This window comes from Enhydra lutris, unplaced genomic scaffold, assembly GCF_002288905.1.
Source record: "Enhydra lutris kenyoni isolate GAN:26980312 unplaced genomic scaffold, ASM228890v2 scaffoldscaffold2, whole genome shotgun sequence".
NCBI classification, from domain to species: domain Eukaryota; kingdom Metazoa; phylum Chordata; class Mammalia; order Carnivora; family Mustelidae; genus Enhydra; species Enhydra lutris.
Genome location: NW_019154086.1, coordinates 6,376,625 through 6,402,094, shown reverse-complemented (window position 1 = coordinate 6,402,094; position 25,470 = coordinate 6,376,625). Strand labels below are relative to the sequence as shown.

Here is a 25,470-nt window from a genome sequence, read left to right as displayed (position 1 = left end):
AATTAAATGTATTTTGGTGAGAAATGCCAAGATGACAGAAAGAAACCATTTGAAGATTTCAGTTTATAGTTAGTTCTCAATAAAATGCTTGTTAGGAGATTTTTTTAGTTATAAGTGACATGTAATATTAGTTTTGGGTATACAATAATGTGACTAGATATTTGTATTCATCATGAAATGATCACCATAACAAGTCTAATTAACATCCATCACCATACATAATCACAAAATTTTTTCTTGTGATCAACTTTTAAGATTTACTCTCTTAGCAACTTTCAAATATGCAATACTGTATTATTAACTGTCACCAACATGCTGTACATTACATCCTCATGACTTATTTGTAAGTGGAAGCTTGTGCTTTTTGACACCCTTTACCCATTTTGCCCTCCCTAGCCCCCGCTTCTGGCAACCACCAATCTGTTCTCTGTATTTGTGAGCTTGGGTTTTTTGTTTTGTTTTTTGTTTTTGTTTTTTTTTTTTAGATCCCATGTGTAAGTGAGATCATATATTATGTCTTTCTCTGCTGACTTATTTCACTCAGCATAATGCCCTCAAGTTCCATCCATTGTTGTTGCAAATGGCAAGATTTCATTCTTTGTTATGGCTGAATAATATTCCATTGTATATTTCTACCTACCACGTTTTCTTTATCCATTCATCTATCGATAGACACTTAGGTTGCTTCTATGTCTTCACTCTTGTAAATAAAAAATGCCTGTTAGATTGATTTTTACCTATAACAACTCTAAAAGGGAGGTTTATTAATGCCAATATACAATTGAGATATTTCTATAGCTTATTAAAGAAGTAAGTGGCAGAGCTAGGTAGGTGGCAGGGCTAGGATTCAAATAAGGTCTTTCCAGCTTGAAGCTGTACATTCTTTCCTATTGCAACACGTCATAAGCATAATGTAATGGGATGTGGGGAAAGCAACTATTTATAATATTCATTATGGTCTGGTTCATTATGGTCCTGGGAGGAACTTGGCAGTAATGACAAGTTATTCACTGGTGAAATGTGCTCAGTGTATGATCTTGACCCACTAACATGTTGGACATCATCAGAAGGAGTCTAGGAATGAAATAAAAAACAATATCTTCTTAATCTACAAACACAGGAGCAGTGACATTTGGGGCATGATTCTGGGTGGTAGTTTTAAGGAAAGATGAAGTGAAGTTGGAGATGGATCAAAAGCAATTGAAACAATTCCAGGGATGTATGTGTCCTGCCTTAGGAATGTAGGCTGGAACTTTTAAGACCCATCAGTGTCGAAGAACACAGATTGATATTTATAAAATCATGCTGCATAAATTTGGGAATTCTAGACTTCAGGAGCATCACCTGAAGCTTAAAAGCTTAAAAGTGGAACACATTTTTTTAAAGTGTTACTTTTAAATTTTGAAAAGCATTTTTACCTCAATTCATAAATTCATAAGAATTTATTCATGTTAGTTTCCATGCTAGTTGTTGGGGAAAACAGAAGATAGTCCCAACCCTCAGCATGCTTCTCTTCTAGTGAAAGAAACATACATATTAAAGAGATCACTTACAGGGCACCTGGGTGGCTCAGATCATGATCCCAGGGTCTTTGGATCGAGCCCCTTCATCGGGCTCTCTGCTCAGCAGGGAGCCTGCTTCTCCCCTCTGTCTCTGCCTCCTTGTGATCTCTCTCTCTTTCTCTCTGTAAAAAAAAAAAAAAAAAAGAAAAGAAAAGAGAGCAATCACTTACAATGTTAAGTGTTAGTAATAAAATGAAATAAAGACATTAAGTTTAATACAAAAATAAGCTCAACACATGAATAAGATTCTTTTTTTTTAAGATTTTATTTATTTATTTGACAGAGATCACAAGTAGGCAGAGAGGCAGGCAGAGAGAGGGGGGCGAAGCAGGCTCCCCAAAGAGGAGAGAGCCCAATGTGGGGCTCGATCCCAGGACCCTGGGATCATGACCTGAGCTGAAGGCAGAGGGTTTAACCCACTGAGCCACCCAGACGCCCCATGAATAAGATTCTTTAATGGATTATGAAGGGAAGCAAGTGACAATTTATGTTATATCCATTCCTTTTGGAAGTAGAAATCACAAAAAACAATTACACCCCCTTCAAAGCTATTACTTGGCCAAAAGAGCCACTGGGATTTTGTGAGTTCTCCATTTTATAAGCTCCACAAGTTGTCTCTTCTTGTCCTCACTTTACAAAGTATTGTGACTATATATCATGATTTTTTTTAAGAACAGCTAAACACACATACACATAAGTTTGCCAGCAGTTATTTAGAAACAGAAAAGGGTGGCAGGGGGTGGGGGTGGGGTGTTTCCACATAGCCAGAATAGACCTCATAAAGTCCGTGTACCAACCCTCATGGTTTACTCAGAAGAAGATTCTTTAAGACTTTGTACAAAACCTAATTGCTCTTATTTTGCACACATTTTTAACAAGTTTGCTTGTCTGGCTCCCAGCCCATGACAAATGATAAAGACATATTAACTAGTCAGACTGGTTTACTAAGAGCTATGAGAAGCAATGGCAAGTGAGTTGACCAGTGGCTTCATACCAGACATTGAAGCCAAAGAAAATCAAATTAACAAAAAAAAAAATACAATAATAAAGCAATCATTACCATTTCAAAAGGATTTTTAAATATTTGCAAATAGATTTACTAGTATTACTTCAAATAGTAACTTCTATTGGGGATTTTTAAATTTTAGTTCTTAAATTAAATTGTATAAATGTAATTTATACATTTCTTAGAGACACATATTTTGAAAATGTGCACTCATAATGAGTTCAGATTATACTTTCTGAAGGGAGGCAGCTGAATATGTCTTTAAATTCCATGCTGTAGAGTATAAATCTTTGTATTGAGGGACTAGATCCAATTTCTTATCATAGTTTGTTATTCTGAATTTATTTTTCTTTCCATTAGAACTGTCTTGCACATTTATTATTTTTTTTAACACTTAGAATAAATATTTAATAGTTATTGATGTTCTTCCTTGTCATCCTGATCTTGGACAGATGGGACTTACCAAGGATCCTTTAGTAGTCTGCAAATTTCAGCTATATATTGGAAATAGAAATGGAAACTACCCCAATGAATAATTGAAGAACGGGTTTAGATTACTCTCTAGCATAAAGTCAGATTCACCTTCCAAAACAATGGCATGGGACTGGTGAAAAATGATTGATCTTTGCCAATTGCAAATTTCTATTCTTGGTAAAGCCCAAACTGTTCTGTTTTCTAGGATACTTTTTCTAGGGTATCATCTGGATTGAATCATTATCTTAAAAAATTAAAACTAAGGACTGCTTCTGTGAACAAAATGCTGAGGAAGGGGAACAAAATATCATTAAGTTAAAAAGTCTAAAGCAGTGGGATCTTTCACTAATATGATTTTAATTACTTCTCAATTACAGTTGGACATTGGATCCAGAGTCTAGAGTTCCTTGCTCCTCGTGGAGTTCTTATCCTTGTTATTGTAATACTGTTTTCTCTGAGAAGTGACAAGAGCTGTTGGTGATTTGCTAGAAACTTCTGGTCTTGTTCACCCTTCCCTCCATTAGCGGTCCCCTACTTCTCTGCCTTTCACCTACACTAGTCTAGTGATTAGAGACTTCAAGGAAGGGTAATTATGAAAACAGCAATAATACAATTTCAACTTTCAAGTTCTCCACAAATGACTGTTGAAACTACTTAGGTATTTGCAAATTGTTCCTTCTGCTTTTCTCATAATTTTAGACACCTGATTATGGTCTGTTGGAAACTCCTTTGATTTTTTTATTATTTAAAAAAATTTTTAAAGATTTATATATTTATTTTAGAGAGAGAGCACATGCATACGCATGGAGAAGGGACAAGGGTGAGGGAAAGAGAGCCTTAGCTGGTTAAGCATCTGCCTTTGGCTCAGGTCATGATCCCAGGGTCCTGGGATGGAGTGGGGCATCGTACTCCCTGCTTGGTGGGGAGCCTGCTACTCCCTCCCCTGCTCCCCCTGCTTGTGTTCTCTCTCTCTGTCAAATAAATATATAAATAAAATCCTTAAGCAGACTTTGTGCGAACTGTAGAGTCCAACACGGGACCCTGTCTCAAGACCCTGTGATCATGACTTGAGCCAAAACCAAGAGTTGGTCGCTTAACTTACTATGCCACCCAGGCATCCCTTGGAACAGCCTTTTAAAAATCTCTAATTTGGGGTGCTTAGGTGGCCCAGTCAGTTAAGCATCTATCTTTGGCTCAGGTCGTGATTCCAGGATCCTGGGATTGAGTCCCACATGGGGCTCCTTGCTCAGCAGGGAGCCTGCTTCTCCTTCTGCCTGCCACTCCCTCTGCTTGTACATGTTCTCTCTCTCTCTTCTCTCTTTGTCAAATAAATAAATAAAAACAAACCTTTTAAAAACAAACCCTCTAATTTGATCCTGGTGAAGTCATTGGAATAAGCTGTATTTAAATAATTTCATTCACAGATATTACTAAAATTTGATAGCAAACCTGTTACTACATTTTTTTTTTTGAAGATTTTACTTATTCATTTGAAAGGGAGAGAGACAGAGAGAGCACGAGCAGGGGGAGTGGGAGAGGGAGAGGGAGAAGCAGGTTTCCCACTGAGCAGGGAGCCTGGTGCAGGGGTTGATCCCGGAACCCTGGGATCATGACCTGAGCTGAAGGCAGATGCTTAACCATCTGAGCCACCCAGCTGCCCCTAAACCTGTTATTTTTAAAAGAAGTAATGGAGTTCTATGCATCTAGCAAATCCTCATGTACAAAGGGAAGCTACTATCTTTATCACTTCCCACAACAAGCAAATCTGTTAAGGTGAGTAAAACACATAGAGCAGAGCTGTACAATAGAACTTTCTGTGATGGAAGTGCAGTGTCCTATTTTGCCCTGTCCAGTATGGTTGCCATTAGCTACATGTGGCTACTGAGCGCTTGAAATGGACTAGAGTAACTTGGAACTAAATTTTTTTTTAAGATTTTATTTATTTATTTGACAGAGAGAGATCACAAGTAGGCAGAGAGGCAGGCAGAGAGAGAGAGAGAGTAGGAAGCAGGCTCCGCAGTGAGCAGAGAGCCCGATGAGGGGCCTGATCCCAGGATCCTGGGATCATGACCTGAGCCGAAGGCAGAGCCTTTAATCCACTGAGCCACCCAGGTACCCCGTAGGAACTAAATTTTTAATTTAATTTAATTTTAATTAATTTAAATTAAATAGCCACATATGACTAGATGCTACAGTATTAGTGTGGTATAGAAGTTAAATGCTAAAATATAGTGGAGTAGACCCTACATAAGGTGGGCATAGTTTAGAATTCTCCACTTTATTTGTTGCTAGGAATTTTTAGCTTTTTCCTAAACATAGAACCTCAGCTCAAGGTAAAATGTGAGTCAAGTCCATATTTTTCTGATTGGGACATTTCTTAGTTAAATAGAAGGCCATTATAATTTTGACAGTGGAGTGCCATAACTGTGGCCATGGACTTGGACTCAGGCTCAGGCTTTGGGACTGGCGTGGGGCTGGGCTCGCCTACTGTCTTTACCACTTAGTAGCTGTAGTGAGTTATTTGAATTTCCTGTGCCTCCATTTCTTTATCTGTTCTTATCAGGGGTAATAATAACACTTTTCTCAAAGGGTTGATGTGAGGATTAAGAAAGTTAATGTAAGTGAAGTGGTCAGAGGAGTGAGTGGCAATAATCTCAACAAACGTTAGCTATTGTTATTAATACACTGTTTGTCATATTGCTCCCTCGGCGTGTGAATGTGTGAGTTTGTGTGTATGTAAAATTCTCGCATCCAAAAAAATAAACTACATCATATTATATCAGGTACTAAACTCAGTGTTGAAGCTGGAAGGAAGGGAAAGGAGAGGGACGAGGAGGTACAGACATAAATGATACTTGCATTCTGCTCCTGGTGAATTTACCAACTGATGAGTTATTTCTGTTGAAAAATAGGAGTCGTGACCTAATGTTTGCTCCCTCCAATTCTAACAATCTATGATTCCATCATTCCTAAGCAATCTGAGGATGGCAGAAGGACCCTTGATGACTTCTTGCCTGCCAAGTACATGGAGGACTGCCCAGGAGCACTGTGCAGGATCTGCTGCCTTGTGAGACATTCCAAATATATCAGTGGAAGTCTGTTACTGATGCTCTTCAATAACTCGTTATACCAAGATGGCAATGTGTTATTTGGTTTGAATGTTACACAGCATAAAACAGGTTCAGAATGTGTTATATTCATACCTCTACTTTATATTTTAGTATTCAACTAAATAGTCCAGATAATGACAGTAAGTTTAATGGGAAAAAAGAACTTTCATAATACAGTTTTATGCAAAAAGATTTTCTCTTCTTTCTCACTTGCCGAGAGTCATGAACAGTAGCTCCTGACAGCAGAGCTAACCAACTCTTACCAAGCAGTGCACTATCTGTCACCTCCCTCTGGCTGACATATATTTGAATAGCAACAACTAGCATGAGAATACTACTTTGAGGCTTAAATAGCAGTTTCAGGTCCACTATCTCATTTAATACTCACATAAATCCCATGAAGATGCCCATTTTTCAGAACCCATGTATAGCAAACTGCCTCCATAGTAAGTATTTAATCACAATATAGATACCATTTAGTTTTCACTGATGAAATGCTTTTTGGGGAACATATTATACAATATTGAGAGTCATGGATGACCCAAGTGTAATAAATTGAATCTTATACGTTTAGAGGGAAAAGTACTTCCCAGCCCAGATTGGACAGCTGTCCAACGGACACGCCACTCTACAGAGCCCATGACTGATGCCAGAGTCCAAGTTTTCTCACCAAACCAAAAGATTCAAAAGCCAGAGGTAGACCTCTTAGGCTCAGGTAGACCTCTGAGGCTCAGCACTGTCAGTTGCATTTCCAGGTTTGAACTTTGTGTCTCTGCCTTTAGCAGCAGGATCTCCACTGGTACAGCACTTAGGATCAGATCCACTTCCTGCCCTTCTCAAAGCACCCTGTTCTGTGTTTCTGGAAGTTGACTTGTATGGACTGCATCAGTGGACTTCCTTGCCCTCTGCTTTGCTATTAGGTTCCAATAGGAAGCACCTGCAGGGTCTTTGAAAGCAAGAGGAAAGTAAGGTTGGGGTTCAGTATTAACTCCCCTCGCCCTCCCTATCAGGTCAGTGCACTTTGTTTGCATCACTCTACCAAAGGCTACAGTTTTTGTTGGATGACCTTCTTCTGTAGCTACTCTCCAGGTTCTAGTGATCATTCTTTCCCCTCTGCAATTAAAGCCTGCTGGGGGTTCCTAGCTCTGGGGCATAAAACCATCCCTGCTGCTTTTCCTGCTCCTGCCTTTTGTAAGCAGTCTCACTGGACTTTCCTCACTTGCGCCATCTGCTATATTAGCTCAGGCTAATATAGGGTCCTACTTCAGTGACTGTGCCTGCTTCTACTGCTCACTCGCCATCCAAGCAGTATCCACACAGACCAGAAAATCTTAATTCAGAAAAATGATTATGTACAGCATAAAAACTTTCCTTCAGTTTAATCCCTAGTATATTTGGACTATGAATTAATTTCTAGTTAGATTCTACTTATTTTGTTCTTTAAAAAACATATCTAGTCTGGGGGCACCTGGGTGACTCATTTGGTTAAACATCCAACTCTTGGTTTTGACTCAGGTCATGATCTCATGAGTTATGAGATCAAGCCCCACAATGGGGTCCATGCTCATCTGGGAGTCTGCTTGAAGAGTCTCTCCCTTTGCCCCTCCCCCCACTCTCTGTGCACTTGTGCTCTCCCTCTAATAATAAATAATCTTAAAAAAGAAAGAAACATACCTAGTCTACAAAGGAAAATAGAGGTGACATAGTAAACAAATACAGTTACTATGTACTTAAGACAGTGATACTTCTAAGAGGTAATGATTAATTATGTGTTTATTTTTCAACATCAGAATACTAACTTGTGCTACTCATGCTGTCTCCTAGTTAGGGGATTATTGTAATTCTTTAAATTAGATCCTTTTTATTTTTTGCAGACTAGACAAGGTGTAGAGATACAAGAATGGTCAGAGGGGATTCAGGGCCTGTGGCCAATGAATAGGGATGTCAAATCCTACAGGGCAGGCCATTGCTTATTTCTGGGCTAAGCTGCTCTACTTAACCCCTGGGAAATAAGAGTCTTTTCATTATAAAATGGAAATAGCTGTCCTTTGGGACAACTTTAAGGTTTCGTTTTTTCCGTGGTTGTAGCCCTGAAATAACCAAGGACAAATCTCTTTTAATATTCTCTGTGCAGCCAAGGAAACCATCAACAAAACGACAAGGCAACCTACTGAATGGGAAAAGGTGTTTGCAAATGATACACTGATAAGGGGTTAGTACCCAAAATATATAAGGAACTTATGTAACTTAACACCCAAAATAAAGGCAAACAATCTGATTTTAAAAAGGGCAGAGGACCTGAATAGACATTTTTTTCCAAAGAAGACATATAGATGGCCAATAGACACATGAAAATATGCTCAACATCGCTAATCAACAGGGAAATGCAAATCAAGACCACAATGAGATATCACCTCACACCTGTTAGAATGGCTAGAATTGAAAAGATAAGAAATAATAGGTGTTGGCAAGGATGTGGAGAAAAAGGAATGCTTGTGCATTGCTGGTGGGGATGTAAAATTGGTACATCTACTGTGGAAAACAATATGGAGTTTCCTCCAAAAATTAAAAACAGAAATAGCATACAATCTAGTAATTCCACTACTGGGTATTTACCCAAAGAAAATGAAAACACTATTTCAAAAAGATATATGTGCCCATATGTTTATCTTATAATTATTTACAATAGCCAAGATATGGAAGCAACCTAAGCGTCCATCGATTCAATGAATGGATAAAGAAGATGTGGTATGTGTGTATGTATATATATGTATTTATATAAATGCATGTATACACACACACTGGAATATTGATCAGCCATAAAAAAAAAAAAAGGATGAGATCTTGCCATTTGCAGCAATGTGGATGGACTTAGAAGGTATTAGGTTTAAGTGAAATAAGTCAGACAGAGAAAGACAAATACCATATGATATCAATTACATATGGAATCTAAAAAACAAAACAAATGAACAAATAAAAAAGCAGAAACAAACTTATAAATACAGAGAACAAACTGATGGTTGCCAGAAATGGGGCGGGGAGGGACGGACAAGTTGGGTGAAGCGGAATGGGAGATACAGACTCTCAGTTATGGAATGAATAAATCACGGGGCTGAAAGGCACAGCATAGGGAACAGAGTCACTGACACTGTAATAGTGCTGCAGGGCAGCAGATGGTGACTACTCTTGTGGGCACAGTGTAACACAGAGTTGTCAAATCACTGTGTCCCACACCCGAAACTACCGTGTGTCAACTATACTTCAATTTTAAAAAGATAAATAATAATCAAGTACATGTTCTGACAGATGGCCTAATCACTTTGACCGAACTTCCCTCTTCTTCTACCCCACTGTTTTCCAAGTATTTCCCATTCCCTTACGCCAGCGTTTACAAATCCTTCTGCCTTTTTTTTTGTTTTACGGGAGTTGAGTTCAGTCTCTCTACCCTATTGCGATAGTTTTGAATAAAATCCTCCTTGTCTTTTTTAACTGTTAAAATTAAGCTAAATTTTAAAATAAAGTATGTTTTCATTTGATCTTACTCCTTTAATTATGTAGGTATTATTAATAAAGCATATACTCTCTTCCTTAAAAATAAAATGTTTATTAATTTAAAACATAATAGCCAACTTTTATTGAGTGCTTACTCTGTTTCAGGATATGTCACGCACTTTGCTGGAGTTTTCTCATTTGTCCTCATCACAACCCTATGAGGGCAGTCTCCCTATATTATCTCAGTTTCTGATCATGGAAACTGAGACACACAAAGATCAGGAAGGTGTTTTCCCATGGACAGAGTCAGTATTAGGACCCAGAGAGTTTGAACCCGGAGATCACTCATTTTTATTTTTTATGACTCTTCTAAATTTGTGGGAAGTTGCCATTGTACAGAGTTCTCTAGGCCTAGAGCTCTAGCAAATTTCTTAGACTTTGCCCTGGAGATCAGGTCTTCCTGAGGAGAGTGAAGGCAAGCTGTGAAGGCAGGAACCACTCCTGGAAGATGTGAGATGCAGGCGTGGGGTTAGGCAGTTCCCTGAAGGGCAGAGCACCTTCGTGTGTGCACAACACGGTGTAGAAACATGCAGATCTCTGGGGAAGAACATTCCATGATCTCCCTTGGGACCACAGTTCTGCTGTGGTTCTTTTATGTTCTCATTGCCGTTTTGTTGAAAGCATAAGCAGTCTTTTCCTGAAGTTATTTTCTTGAACCAATAAAATTAGCTCCTAATTTAACATCATAGTGTTAGAAGCATGGAAATTAGTTTTTTTTTCTCCCAAGTATCAGAATGATGTAGCATTAATACTCTCCCAAACATTATAGCTACCTACAGCCTTCCTTGTTTTTCCCAATTTAGGTAAAACCTGGAATGTAAAAATAGCTGCTGTAATTAAATTAGAGACAAAGGAAATTAAATATGAAAAAGAAGTTGCATACATTTGGGATTTTCCTCTCCTCTTTTCCATCTTTCTTTTGCCCCTTTGACCCTGTATCTCTCTGTTTATTGATTCTGTCTTCATTTATAATTTCGAATGAATGTTAAAAGCTCAGTGTGTCTCAAGTTCTAAGTGTATTGATCTCCCTGCTCTTACCGTTTTTCTCGTTTTCCTACTTTCCTTAAGAAAAATCTGTCTTCCATTTGCCCTTCCTCTCCTGCCCCTCAATTTCACATGTATATTGAGTATACTGACATCTTTTTATTCTCGTTTTTCTAGTTAAGGATTTGATTGGCTAACAGTCATTGAGGAATCAGCGTGTCCTGGGTGTGTTATGCTTTTATCAGGGACTAATTCAAGTTCCTAATTCTACATATTTTATAATCCTCCTTTTCCCTTTTTTTTTAATTAGGATATTTTTCTATCTTCTACTTTTCCATGAATAGCTCACAGTTCCTAACGATAATTCTTTACCAAAGGTTGTTTTTGTGATCCTAAATGTAAGAATTTTAGTGCCTTAACATGTTATTCATCTGGAACTTAGAACTTGGAAATAATCACAACACCCCAGCATACCTTTGTCTCTTCATCTGTCTTGAGTTTCCGTTCTCGTCACCATGATTATTCTAACTTGTCTAGCTTGAATATGATTCTTGCTAGTAGAAAAGGTGAAAACAAAATAGGAGCCATCAACCTTTGTTTCCTCATTGTCATCTGTTTTTTATTCTTTTATTTGTTTTCAGTTTATAATTATTTAAGCCCGTTTGCAAGCCTCGGCACACACTGTCAGGCTTCTCAACAATGTCCTTACCATTTTATATGATTTTTCCTATATGCAAAAGTAGTAAAGTTGGCTCATTAGTCTCTGTGTTTAAAGCAACAGATATTTGGATTGAAAACGTCTGATTAGGTAGTGCATGCTAATAACAGAAATTTGGGGAGGGGCATCTGGGTGGCTCAGTCAGTTAAGGGTCTGACTCTTTTCGGCTCAAAGTCATGATCTCATGGGGGCTCCATGCTCAGTACGGAATCTGCTTCTCTCCTTCCTCCTCTCCCTCTGCCCCCCCACAACCCTCAAGCTCATTCTCTCTCTCTCTCTCCCAAAAATAAATCTTTAAAAAAGAAGAAATTTGGGGAAATATAGAAAATTTAAAAGAACAAGAGTGATAACCACCGTTGACCTTTTAAAGCTATTTTATGTTCTTGGAATGCTTATGTGATTATTTTTATATTAATATTTGTATATTTATTTATTTTTTAAAAGATTTTATTTATTTGAAAGACAGAAATCACAAGGGGTACCCCTAATATTGTATACTTAAAGGCATATATGTCTGTGTCTCATATTTAAGACATTTTAAGTGCATTTATTTAGTTATTGACTTGCTTCATATGGCAAGTTAGATTTAGGTCAGAAATTGTTGATTCTGGGGCACCTGCGTGGCTCAGTGGGTTAAGCCTCTGCCTTCAGCTCAGGTCATGATCTCAGGGTCCTGAGATCGAGCCCCACATTGGGCTCTCTGCTCAGCGGGGAGCCTGCTTCCCCTCCTCTCTCTACTTGTGTTCTCTCTCTCTGTCAAATAAATAAATAAAACCTTTAAAAAAAAAAGAAATTGTTGCTTCTGTTCTAGAATATTCATACTTATAATAGTACATATTATTTATTAAGTATTTATGGAGTTACAGAGAAATCATTCTTCTGGTCAAGAAATATTTTTAGGGCACCTGGGTGGCTCAGTCGGTTAAGCAACTGCCTTCAGCTCAGGTCATGATCCTGGAGTCCCGGGATCAAGTCCCGCATCGGGCTACCAGCTCCACAGGGAGTCTGCTCCTCATTCTGACCTCCCCTTTCATGCTTTCTCTCTCGCTTGCTCTCTCTCAAATAAATAAATAAAATCTTTAAAAAAAAAAATGTTTAGTATTTGAGGTATATAGCATTTAGCATTTAAGGTATTGGGACCTTTATAGATTTTTATTTCATGTTAAGTTGATAGTCTACAACTCTGAAAATAAAGCATCTTTATTCATTTTAAAACCTACATAGGGGTGCTCAGTCAGTTGGGCATCTGCCTTCGGCTCTGGTCATAGTCTTGGGCTCCTGGGATCAAGCCCCGCAGGACAGGGCATCTGTCCCTCCCCTCCCCCACTTGTGTGCTCTTGCTCATAAGAAAATAAAATCTTCTTTAAAAAAAAAAAAGATTTTGGGGCACCTGGGTGGCTCAGTGGGTTAAGCCTCTGCCTTCAGCTCAGGTCATGGTCTCAGGGTCCTGGGATCGAGCCCCACATCGGGCTCTCTGCTCAGCAGGGGGCCTGCTTCCCCCTCTCTCTCTGCCTGCCTCTCTGCTTACTTGTGATATCTCTGTCAAATAAATAAATAAAATATTAAAAAAAATAAAAAAATAAAAAAATAAAAGATTTTATTTATTTATTTGGCAGAGAGAGATCACAAGTAGGCAGCGAGGCAAGCAGAGAGAGAGAGGAGGAAGCAGGCTCCCTGCTGAGCACAGAGCCCGATGCAGGACTCAATCCCAGGACCCTGAGATCATGACTTGAGCCGAAGGCAGAGGCTTAACCCACTGAGCCACCCAGGTGCCCTGAAAATAAAATCTTCTTAAAAGAAAAATAAGGGACGCCTGGGTGGCTCAGTTGGTTAAGCAGCTGCCTTCGGCTCAGGTCATGATCCCAGCGTCCTGGGATCGAGTCCCACATCGGGCTCCTTGTTCTGTGGGGAGCCTGCTTCTCCCTCTGCCTCTGCCTGCCACTCTGCCTGTGCTCTCTCTCTCTCTCTCTCTAAAAATAAAAAAAATAAAAAAAAATAAAAAATAAAACCTACATAAAGGGGCGCCTGGGTAGCCGAGTTGGTTAAGCATCCAACTCAATCTCAGCTCAGGTCTTGATCTCAGGGTCATGAATTCAGGCCCCTGTTGGGCTCCCCAGTGTTGTGGCTAAGCCTCGTTGGTCTTCAGTCTTACCAGCAGCAGTGGCTCACTTTGCATCTTGTGGGCCGGGTTTGGTCCCCGTGCTGTTAAGGGTCGTCTGAGGCTGCTGTGAGCTTATAGTTGGGCAGTATCTGCAGTCAGACCAGGTACCTGCCGTCTCAACCCCTTTGGCCAGGTCACACTGGACTGCAGGACACCCTCCCTGTATTGTCCCCTTGAGAAGCTTTCATTGGTGGGCGGGCCCTGCAGACAAACCAAAATCCCAGGGTGGCAGTGACCCTGAACTGCAGGGCTCTCTCCTCCATACGCTGCCTTCGAGAGGTTTCTGTGGGTGGGCAAGGCGAGTAGTCAGATCAGGGCACTGTCTCTGCACTGCCACTTTCAAGATTTGCCTGTTCCGGCTGCAGTGGACTAGATGTGTGTGGTGGACCGGATGTATGTGGTTCTCATCCCCTCTCCCCAGGGCAGGAGTCACTTTGGAGTGGTGCTGGTCCCTGCTGGGGCTGCTTGCTGGATGCGATGTGGCTAGAGCCGCTTTGGAGGGTTGTGTAGGCCACTCTTTTGATCTGGTGTTAGATCACATACTTAGGATTTTTTCCATTAGAAAAAGCTAATTTTTTTTTTTTTTTTTTTTTTTTTTGAAGTTCAAATCCAGACAGACCTCTGAGTGACAGACCTCTATCCTGGGAAGATCAATATATGTTATTACTATGAACAAGTACCTTAATCCCACTTTTAAAATGGGCTGATGCCCTAATAGCAGAAATCTCTCTTATGCTCTAGATCCTGTTGTATGAATTTTAGAGACGGCAGAGTTGCGTTCATTGTAAAGCAAGAAAATGCCAAGTGAAGAGAAGACAGCTTGGGAAGAGCTTAGCACCACTCAAGAAATCTCAGCAATAATTCTTAATTTATAATTTTATCCAATGTTAACTCACACTGAAAACTTTCTCTATGGGGCAGAATTTTCCAGAAGCTTTGATTTACACATATTTATGATAGAAACCTCAAAATCAGATCTATTATAAAATCACCCTGTATTAGCAACCTGGGAGGATGTGTATCATGGGATAGAAGCACAAGAATTCAAGAGCTGTTTGGCCCCATCGCCTCTCCCCTCCCCTTTTCTCAGGGCTGAATCCATTTAGGCACAGAGCCAAGGTAATTTCCAGAAATTGGCAGTGCCCTGGCAAATGCACAGCTGCCGCCGTCTCCAGCCCTTGCTTACTAATTTTGCACAAACCACTTCCTCCTCCTGAGACTGAGAAATTCAAAGGGCTAAGGAAGTGTGCCTGGAGGGCAGGTACGGAGGCCCTGCCTCGAGCCCCGGGTAGATTCTGGAGTCCAGAAGGATAGCAACACAATGTCCCCCTGCAGCCCTGTCCAGAGAGCTCCTTGCTGATAAAGGTGACATTCCAACCTCGCCCTTTTCCCCTCCTGCTCTCGCTTAGCTTTTTCCATTTGGCTCTTGAGGTTTAAAAATTTTGCCTTTTTTTTTTTTTCCAGTTCCCTTCTAGTAAATACTAGCTTTGACTTCTCATGAATCAAAAGATCCAAGCAGTCAGTTGCCATGAGGGTGCAGGAGCCAAGTCTGGGCAGGGAGAGAGGAATGGAGAGGGCAAAAGACAGAGCAGAGCTCGTGGGGCTCCCTGTGTTCCTTGTTTCCACGTACCAGCTTCTTCGCTGTGCGGTGGCAGTGCGTGGGCGTACGCATACACACAGGTAAAATTTAGATATTTTTCTCCTCCTACACTCTTCTTAAATGTAGTCATCTCTGATCATATTTTAAGAGAGTCATGGTGATGATTTTTTTCCCTTTTGTTCTTGTGCCTCCATCTCCGCCTTTGTTGGTGGAGATTGGATCTGCTATTCTTAGTGAGCAGAGGGAAGCCTCTTGGACTACACACAACTTTATACACGCTTTGAGGTGTCTCTCGCCCCTGTCCCCTCCCAGAGCACTGCTGGGTTGCAGTAGCTGGATGGCCTTTCACTGTTCTGTTGACTGGGGCAGTCACCCCTCTAGGTGGGTGCTTGTGTTTCCTTGGGAGTGGCTCTAGGGTATCTAGAATAACCCTGTGAATTACTACTGTTTTTTCATCAGTAGTCATGATATCATTGCTATTTGTTTCTTCGTCTGCGTAAACAAACAACCGGACCAGGGAAAGAGTGTAGCGTGAGGAGAGGACTCATCCTACTCTGCTGCTGATGAGCGGTTGTATCAGGCAAGTCAGCAATAGCCTATGAATTTGAATTTGGACCCATGAATGTGATCGCAGAGGTAAAGCAAGTGGGTTGGACGATATTCCTTGATAAATATCAAACCGAGTGTGATGAGTGTGCTGAAATCGTCTTCCTTTAACTCATTACCTGTACCCGTGAGCACAACTCTACCTCACGTGCATCCTTAACCTCCTAGAAAGAGGAGGAGATTACAAAACAAACTCGTGTTTTTCTAACTTTTTGGTATGAGCCCATTCCAGTATGGTGTCATTAGGGAGAAACTCAGGATAAAAATGGACAAAATGGAAATTTACCAGGAATTAACATAAAGTCCTAGAGTTTGATTCAAAAAACAAATTGCACGAATAGGTGTTTGGCTGAAATTCACATACGCTTTTGGGTATTTGCATTATCCTCAAGTTTGCTGTGAGCCAAAAGCATAATGTACACCCTGTGCTGTACAGAGTAGCCACGAGTCCCGACAGCAAAGGCAGATTGGAAGGAACTGCTGAGGCAGTGGCCAGGTCAGATAGTATCAAGTCAGCAGTCTTAAAAGACCTCAGGCAGAGCAACATACGAGAGGCCAAAGGCAGGAGAGCTCAAGGAGATCAGCCAGAAAGCAAATGAAGGGATCAGTACTGTCAAAGCTGAGAGATCAGCACGAAAGGAATGGGGTGGGGAGGACGGGGTGAGGGAAATAGGGGTCAATTCAGCAAGTAGCTATTGCCCTAACAGAGGGCTCCAGCTAGTATTTTCTTTTCTTCTGCCTGCCTCCAGCCTTATATTCCCAGGCAACTTCCTAGCCCCTATATTTCTGCATGCCCTAGAATTCAAGTCCCCCCTAACCTAACCTCATCCCACCCAACTTCGTCTCTCTGATTTGCTTAAAGGGAAAAACCGTCTGCGTTATTTCATAGGGTTTCAGAGCCCCTAGAAGAAGATAAGGCATTGCTGTTACTGCTCCTGACAGTAGCTGGCTATTTCACTATTTCTGAGTTACCAGCCTTCTCACACATGCCCTGGTGGTTTCTGCTTGCGTCTGCTAATGCTCTTAGCCTCCCTGACTTCTTTCATCTTCCTTTCAAAGGTTCATCTCAAGTCCTACCTCTTTCATTCAGCCTGAGTGAGCCACTCCAGTCCCCATTACCGTCTGCCCTGTGCACAGCTCTGGGTAACAGAATACCTCTCTGGAGGCCTTAGTTTCTGTGAAGACTAGGCATCATGATTCCATGCCCTGACTTCTTGCACAGGGATCAAATGTTTAGGTCAAGATCATAGCCCACAGCACTTTTTTAACCTGTGAAGCACTCTGAGGAAGCGAAAGTTGTTGTAAGAGGTGCTTTGGTGTTACAAAAAAAGGACAATGGAATTTGGGGATCTGAATTTTGAGTTCTGTTTGTATTTCTGCTCTACCACTTACCCAGTTGATGACCTTAAAAAGGTTTTTATTTCTTTGTAAAATGAGAATGACACTATTACAAGGATTACAGTGCTGGTGCTGACTTACACACCAATTTGTAAGAGCCAGTGGTAACTTTGCAGGTAGGTTACTCAACTATTATTAGCTTGAAATCTGCCATGGTGGGAGTATTTATACCAGAGAAATTAGTAAACACTACAAATCAGAGTGTCCCGGTTTTGTTTTGTTGTGTTTTTTCCCCCTTTTTTCCCCCCTGCAGAGCTGTTTTACCACTATATTGCTGATTATGCATACTGGGCTGTGTAAATTGTAAGACACTTAGTCTCATTTATCATTAGGAGGAGTAACAGTAACAGTAATGCTTTGTATCCACAGAACTTAGCTTAGTGCAAAGCGCAGCTCCTAGCATATATTTAATTAGTATATTTTTAATTTAACTTGGGTTCGCCCTTGTATTATTTTGATACTTCTGCCCTAAGCTAAAGGACTCCCCCCCATCCTTATCTCTTCAAATCCCTCTCTACAAAGTGTCTTTTTAAAATCAGATAACATTGGGGCACCTGGGTGGCTCATTGGGTTGGGGCTTCTGCTTTCAGCTCGGGTCCTGGTCCCAGGGTCCTGGGATCAAGCCCCGCATTGGGCTCTCTGCTCCGCGGGGAGCCTGCTTCCCCCTCTCTCTCTGCCTGCCTCTCTGCCTACTTATGATCTCTGTCAAGTAAACAGACAGAATCTTAAAAAAAAAAAAAATCAGATAACATAAATAATAGCCGGGTATAGTGCATAACACTCAGTAAGACTCAAGCCCTCCCTGTCTGTAACTGAGCTAATTACCTTCTTTCCAAACCTTTCTTTCTTCTGATATTTCATATCTCAGTTGATGATATTGCCCATCTATCCATTACCCCAGGTGAGTTATCCAAAAGTCTTCCTCTCTTTTCCCTTGTCCTTACCCATACCCAAGTCTAATCAATCATTAAATCTTGCTTATTCTGCCTCTTCAATCTATCCCCTCCTGCTCATTACCACTGCTCCTGCCTCGGTTCGGGCCCTCATCATTCCCACTTGAAGTCTTCCTCCTAAGGGATACATTGACTTTCGGTGTTTCCCCTTCAATCCAACCTCTACTTCTATAAATGTAATTTCAAATTACAAATTTGAAGGGCGCCCAAGTGGCTCAGTCGGTTAAGAGTCTGCCTTTGGCTCAGGTCAAGATCAGGGGTCCTGGGATCAGCCCGGCATTGCATGAAGCTTCCTGCTCAGCGGGGAGTCTCTTCCGTTAACCGCCCCCACCCGCCCCGCCATGTGCATGCACATGTGTGCTGTCCCTCAAATAAAATCTTTACAATAAAATAAATAATTAAAAATTGGACCAAATCACTCCTTCAATTCAAATTTCTTAATGGCTGGCTGTTGTCTCGAGGATAAAATCCAAAAGTTTCGGTTTGTCATCTGGGCCCACCACTTCCAAATACTTCCTGCAATGTCTAGTACCACTTTTATCTGGTTTACCCTCCAACCCAAGCAGCATTTCCTCTATGACTTCTCTGGACCTATTTGATGTTTGTTTTTCTGAGCTCCTGTAGCACCTTATTCATGTCTGTGTGCCATATATCTAACCACATGGCTCTTATTGTCCATTGGTCTTTCCCTCTAGATTGTAAGTTCCTATAGAGCAGAAGCCTAGGTACCATTCATTAATTCCTAACACATTGTATAGCTTATAATAGAAGCTTAGTACATGTTTACATGAATGAATGAGACTTCAAAGGAAAGGGTATTTTCATTGGTTCATTCACACAAGCTACTCATAGGGTATCGTGATGAAAAAAATGCTTAAAATTTGGATCTCAGTAATGCAGATGAGAAATTCATAATAAGGGGATAGCTTCTTTTTATCTGTAACCCCCAATATGGGATACTATGACCCCCATCAACTAAAATTTAAGACTCTTAGCTTAGCATACAAAGCTCCTTTCAAAATGGTCCCTTTTTTTTTTTTTAGAATTTTTAAAAAAGATTTTATTTATTCATTTGAGAGAGAGTGTGAGAGAGAACACAACCAAGGGAGAGGCAAATGGAGAGAAAGAGAAGCAGACTCCATGCTGAGCCTGACGTGGGGCTCCATCCCGAGACATGGAGATCATGACCTGAGCCGAAGGTGGAGGTTTAACCATCTGAGCCACCCAGGTGCCCCTCATCCCTGACTTTCTCTGCATTCTTTCTTTCTCTCTGTATATGTACATACAACCTACACTCCAGCCACTTCGATCTGTCATATATTCCGTCGTCTTTCAGGCATCCTTGCCCTTGTTCATACTTTCTCCACCCTTGTTGTATCCTCTCCTTCTTCTCTCACTCACCCCTTCTTCTCTCACCCCTTTCTTGCCAACCCAATGAGATTCTACACTTCTAACACTGATCAATAGTTAGCACCTTTGGGCAGCTAGCCCTCAAAGTGTCTCCCTCTTCTGTGTTCCTGGAGCACTTTGTTGATTCCTGCTGAGCACTGTGCTGTCAGTCACTGTTGGTCTGTTTCTTACCCCCTCTGTAAAGTGAGATTATCTTTATACCCTGGTTCCTGTTAAACATATCCTAGATGTTTAGTACAGAGTGAAGGAAGGAGTAATTATTATATAAGGATTTATAAAGAAAGTAAATCTCTGATAAGAGACAATGAATTAAATTTAAGATTGAATTTGCATGAACTGACCAATCTAGACAATTCCATGTCTTTATTTTCAGGGATTGCGTAGCCCCGAGAAATTGGTACTAATGGACAGATCAGAAGCAAAGAATAAGCTTAAAGCACTGGTACTTAGTTTGTTGCTCCAGATTTGACACATTATAGTAAAAACAGATTTTATATCTTAGGAATTTGTGTTGTCACTTATGTGAGACATTTACCTCCATGACTTAACAAATATCTTAGAAAGCACAATAATGCCCCAGTAGAAAAAAACACTAAAGAAAACAGAAAAAACTCGAGCAGGATGTTGTTCCTAATAAAACAATGTTTATCAAGACATTTAATTTTGGAAAGGGAAACAATTTTTTTTTTCTGATTAGGAACCTAATATATAATATTTGCCAGTCTGTTTAGGCTGCTATAACAAAAATACCAGAGACAAAATGGCTCAAACAACAAATAGGTATTTCTCACAGTTGTGGAGGCTGGAAGTCCGGGATCAAGGCACTGAAATATTTGATATGTCTGGTGAGGGCCTGCTCCCTGGTTCATAGACAGCGGTCTTCTCACTGTGTCCTCACAGGGCAAAAGAGGCAAGGGGGCTCTCCAGAATCTCTTTGAGAAAAGGGCATTAATCCTGTGAGGGCTCCACCCTTATGACCTAACCACTTCCCAAAGGAATTGAGTTTCAGCGTATGAATTTTGGAGCAAGGGGACAAAAACATTCATTCCATAGTGACATATTAATGCAGAATGCTTGGAATATTTTGAAAAACACTACATAAACCCCTCCCAGATCTAACCACCTAGAATTAACAATAGTTAATAGTTAACAATAGTTAATTCTTGGGATATATTCTTCCAGTCTTTTTTCTTATATATGTATTTGTATGTCCTTTCCATTTAAAGGACGGGGATGGGTGAAACAGGTGGTGGGGATTAAGGAGTACAAGTGTTGTGATGAGCACCAGGTAACGTATTGAGGTGTTGAATCACTCTATTGTACACTTGAAACTAATATTACACTGTATGTTTACTGGAATTTAAATAAAAACTAAAAAATTATAAGGGTTTATGTTGTATATATGGTTCTAACCTACTTTTTATATTAACATGTAATGAACGCTTTCTCAGGTTCATACGGACTCTTCTACAACATGATTTGTAATTACTGCACAGTATCCCACCGTTTGGATGTATACCGGTGTTTAACCAATCTCCATCGTTTCAATGTTTTTATTATTATAAGCAGAAGTGTGGTAGTGTGGGTGACTCAGAGAAAGGTGATCTCATGTCCTCCTCCTCTTTTCCCCAGGTTTTGGAGCCCTCTCTTGCATCCGAATTCTGTGCCACTAATCCTCTGAGTGTCATCTCAGGATCCTGGGCATACTCATGGCACCATGGCCAATACGCAGGAGCCCCTGAGCTGCTCCTCTTCCCCACACTTGCCCTCGAGTGAAAGCAGGACCTTCAGCAGACTCCAGGATGAACTCACGCCTGTGGGGAACCACCCTTCCCCCACGCTTCTTAAGGACCAGCAGGAAAAGGGGGTGGCACAAACAGAGCTAACTGAGAGCATGAACAGCCCCATCACCACAACAGTGTTGACAAGTGTGAGTGAGGATTCCAGGGACCAGTTTGAGAACAGCGTTCTTCAGCTGAGGGAACACGATGAATCAGAGATGGCCATGTCTCAGGGGACCAGCAACACCATAGATGGAGAGAGCACAAGTGGAACTGAAGACATCAAGATCCAGTTCAGCAGATCGGGCAGCGGCAGTGGCGGGTTTCTGGAAGGACTGTTTGGATGCTTAAGGCCTGTATGGAATATCATTGGCAAGGCATATTCCACTGATTACAAATTGCAGCAGCAAGGTAAGCTGCAGTGTAAACACACCACCACCATTCCCTGGATAACCTTGATTAAAACCCTAGTGCCAGGGCGCCAGTGCCTGTGCCAGTGGCTTAGTGGGTTAAGCCTCTGCCTTTGGCTCAGGTCATGACCTCAGGGACCTAGGATCGAGTCCCGCATCGGGCTCTCTGCTTGGCAGGGAGCCTGCTTCCTCCTCTCTCTCTCTCTCTTCCTGCCTCTTTGCCTGCTTGGTCTCTCTCTGTCAAATAAATAAATAAAATCTTAAAAAAAAAAAAAAAAAAAACCCTAGTGCCAGATGAATACCCTATACCGATCTCCTAAAAACCTTCTGACTGCAATAGATTCACATTTGGTTGGTCTTTTCTGGCCAAAGCCCATCTTCTGTAGTTGTCCAGTCTAGGGGTATCAAGTAGAGCACATAGAAGACAATCCACAGTGTTAGGAGGAAGAAAATGCTAGAGCTCCTGTTCCTTCTATCATCATTTTAAGTTTCTATTTTCATCCATGTTTTCATATATGTTTGATATTTTAATAAAGTTGTATAGATACATAACAAAAATAAATCACATAGTGCATGTTTGAAAATTTTTTTGTTGAAAGTTCATGCAATGATGGCCACTGGATAGCCACTGGATTAATTCAAAACCAGACAGAGGCCATGTGGTTTCGTGCCTGAAGATTGTGTCCTGGTTTAGACTGTAGTAAAAACGAATTATTTTCTTACAGCCCAGACACAGAAAGCTCACATTGTGAGGAAAGAACAAATATACAACCAATCTTGAGAAGCATTATTATGTCTAGACCCCACAGCTTTTTAAAAAGTAAATTAACTCCCATCACGGTATAACATCCATATCCATCTATTCCAATTCAAGCATTATGCTTCTGAAGGAAAGAGAGCACATGGTCCTAGTGTTCTTTATCACTTCATTTCTGTTCTTTAAAAGAGTTTTTTCTTCCTGATAGCAAGAGTAATATATATGGTTAAATTGGAATATACAGGTAAGTGTCCCCCCAAAAGTAAAAATATTTATCTATGATCCTCGGTCTCCACTATTAATGTTTTTGGTATATGCTATGTTAGTCTTACTATGTGTGTTTGTGTGTGCTTTAAAAAAAAAAAACCAGAGTCAAATTATTTCATTATGCCTTTTCATTTCACATTTTGAATATTCCCCATATCATGAAATATACTTCAGCATTTTTAATACCTACATAATTCTAAATTATGTGTATGTGCCAAGATTTCTTTAAGCAATCCTCTATTCCTTGACAATTTGTTATTTTTTAGTGATTATAAGCTATACTGCAATGAACAACTGTTTATTACTTAATTTTCACACATATCTTTATGTCTGTGATCATTTTTACTATATCTTTGATTTCCTGAAGATAAGTTTTTAGAAGAGGAATGGTTGGGTCAAAAGGGTTCATGGCTTTTTGAGGCTTTTTATACACATAATTGTAGGCTTATATAAATGATTCCATTGTTAACAGTTCTCTCATCAAGAAATTTTGGAAAGGACCAGAAATGTAGACCAGAAATGAGAGTCTGTCTTATTTGTTTTATAACTGAATGTTGGACTCTGTGACTCTCTCTTAATATATTCATCTGGGGGTGCCTGAGTGGCTCTGTCAGTTGATTGTCTGACTTTGGCTTAGGTCATTATCTGGGGGTCCTGGGATCGAGCCCCACATCAGGGAGCCTTCTTCTCTCTCTCCCTCTGCCCCTCCCCTCCCCCCTCAAATAAATAAATAGAAATCTTTAAAAAAATTAAATATATATATATATATATATTCATATCTTTCAGTTGAGACTATTGACAGCTTTTCCACAACAGCCAGTCAACCTCAGTCACTATTGACCACTTTTCTGTGTATTCTGTTTTTCCGATTTCTGAAATATTTTCCTTAAACCTATATCTCTCTTTTTTTTTTTTTAAAGATTTTATTTATTTATTTGACAGAGAGAGATCACAAGTAGACAGAGAGGCAGGCAGAGAGAGAGAGAGAGGGAAGCAGGCTCCCTGCTGAGCAGAGAGCCCGACGCAGGACTCGATCCCAGGACCCTGAGATCATGACCTGAGCCGAAGGCAGCGGCTTAACCCACTGAGCCACCCAGGCGCCCCAAACCTATATCTCTCTTAAACCTCTCCCTCTATACGCTTTCCTCATAAGTGTATTGGGATTTGCTGGTAAATCCGTGGATCCCAGTTGTGCTTTCCAGGATTTGTCAGTCACAGTATCCTTTCCTGTCAGTCACAGCATCCTTTCCTGTACATGCCGAACATCTTTGTCAGTCTGTAAGGTTGTTCTGTCTGTCTGTCTGTCTCACTGTCTTTCATACATCCTGCACATTCCACCCTTCTTTCACCCTCTATGGTCTTAAAGTTTCAGGAATTAAAAAGTTGTTCCTTGTCACACAAAGGTGGGGGATTTCAAAGTTAAACAGTGTTATTATTTTTAAAAATGGGAATAAAGATAAGCATAAGGAGGAAAATAAAAAATCACTTGTTATCCCACAACCCAGAGATAACCACCCTTAATTTATTATTTTTTTAAAAGTTCCCTCTTCTCTGCTTAGACACAAAACCTACTTATATCTGCTTATGTGATAAAACTACATTGGGCTTTTAGGGTCTTAACTTGTTCAGTCTAATAATTATTTTGGTGGTAATTTGGAGATCTCAGGATCCAAATGCAGCATCAAGGTTCAGGCTCATAAAGAGGGGAAACAGACACATCCTATGTATCCATCAAAAGGAGCTTTAAAATTTGGGAGGGGGGGGTGCCTGGGTGGCTCAGTCCATTATGAGTCCGATTCTCTATCTCAGCTCAGGTCTTGGTCTTAGAGTTGTGAGTTCTAGCCCTATAACAGGCATGGAGCCTACTTAAATAAAAAAAATTAAAAAAAAACTTTTTTAATTGTCCTGTAAACTTGTATTTAATTGTCTTCTGATTGATTATGTGACTGACAGAAAGGCTTATTTCAAGAGTAAATAGGAAACGGGCCTGGTCAGCTTAAGCTTACAGGGCAGCTTATAGCTGCCTAACTCTTCAGCAGATGACAGTCTATCCTCCTGTGGGCTGGTGTGGCCGGAGCCCAGAAAGAGATTCACTAGCCAGAAACCAAGGTAGTTTTTTCCTTGTCAGCTCTGGGATCCGGGAGCTAATCTTAATCCTGGATTACAGTCAACCAAAGGAGAGCACACAGAACAGCTGTTCTCTGCATTCAATACTTAAAGGGAAACTTCACTTGATTTTACAGAAATCTTAATGAGCTCTTCATCTCCCATTTAGTTGGTTGGTAGTGAAGTCCAAGTAAGGTAGTATGTGTAATAGAAATATTTTACTGCCAAATAGTTCCCAGTCCTAAAGCCAGGATTATCATAGCCATGTCTGAATACAAACAAAGGAGAACGTAGGCCTTAAAAGTGGGTGGGCATGGGGCTTTTTCTCGGTCTTAGAGATCACAGTAGATATTGGAATTAAGAAAATAGTCATAGTGATGAATCAGAAGATAGAAGCTGGGGAGGAGTACCAATGGACAGATATAAAAGCAGAAAGTCTGGGACGAACCCTAGAGAGAACACAGCCAGGTTCCATTGTTACGTCGTTATCTTGCTGTCCATTATTGGGTCCCCCAATTTTGCACATCCTCATTGCTATCATTCTTTTTCCTGTCACTTTCCTATCCTTGGCTCCCAGCTAGATATTGTCAGGGACATCGGGATGGGATAAAAGGA

The 25,470-nt window shown here is 40.5% G+C and overlaps 1 protein-coding gene across 1 annotated transcript in view; it reads left to right on the top strand.

Moving 5' to 3' along the window:
• LOC111150584 (mitogen-activated protein kinase kinase kinase 13) overlaps positions 1–25,470 on the top strand; it is a 90,876-nt gene that overhangs the window by 28,012 nt on the left and 37,394 nt on the right. The window contains exon 2 of the mRNA XM_022508092.1: positions 21,167–21,726. Coding sequence (XP_022363800.1) covers positions 21,252–21,726 — 475 coding nt within the window. The 5' untranslated portion in view covers positions 21,167–21,251. The remainder of the gene's footprint in view (positions 1–21,166; positions 21,727–25,470) is intronic.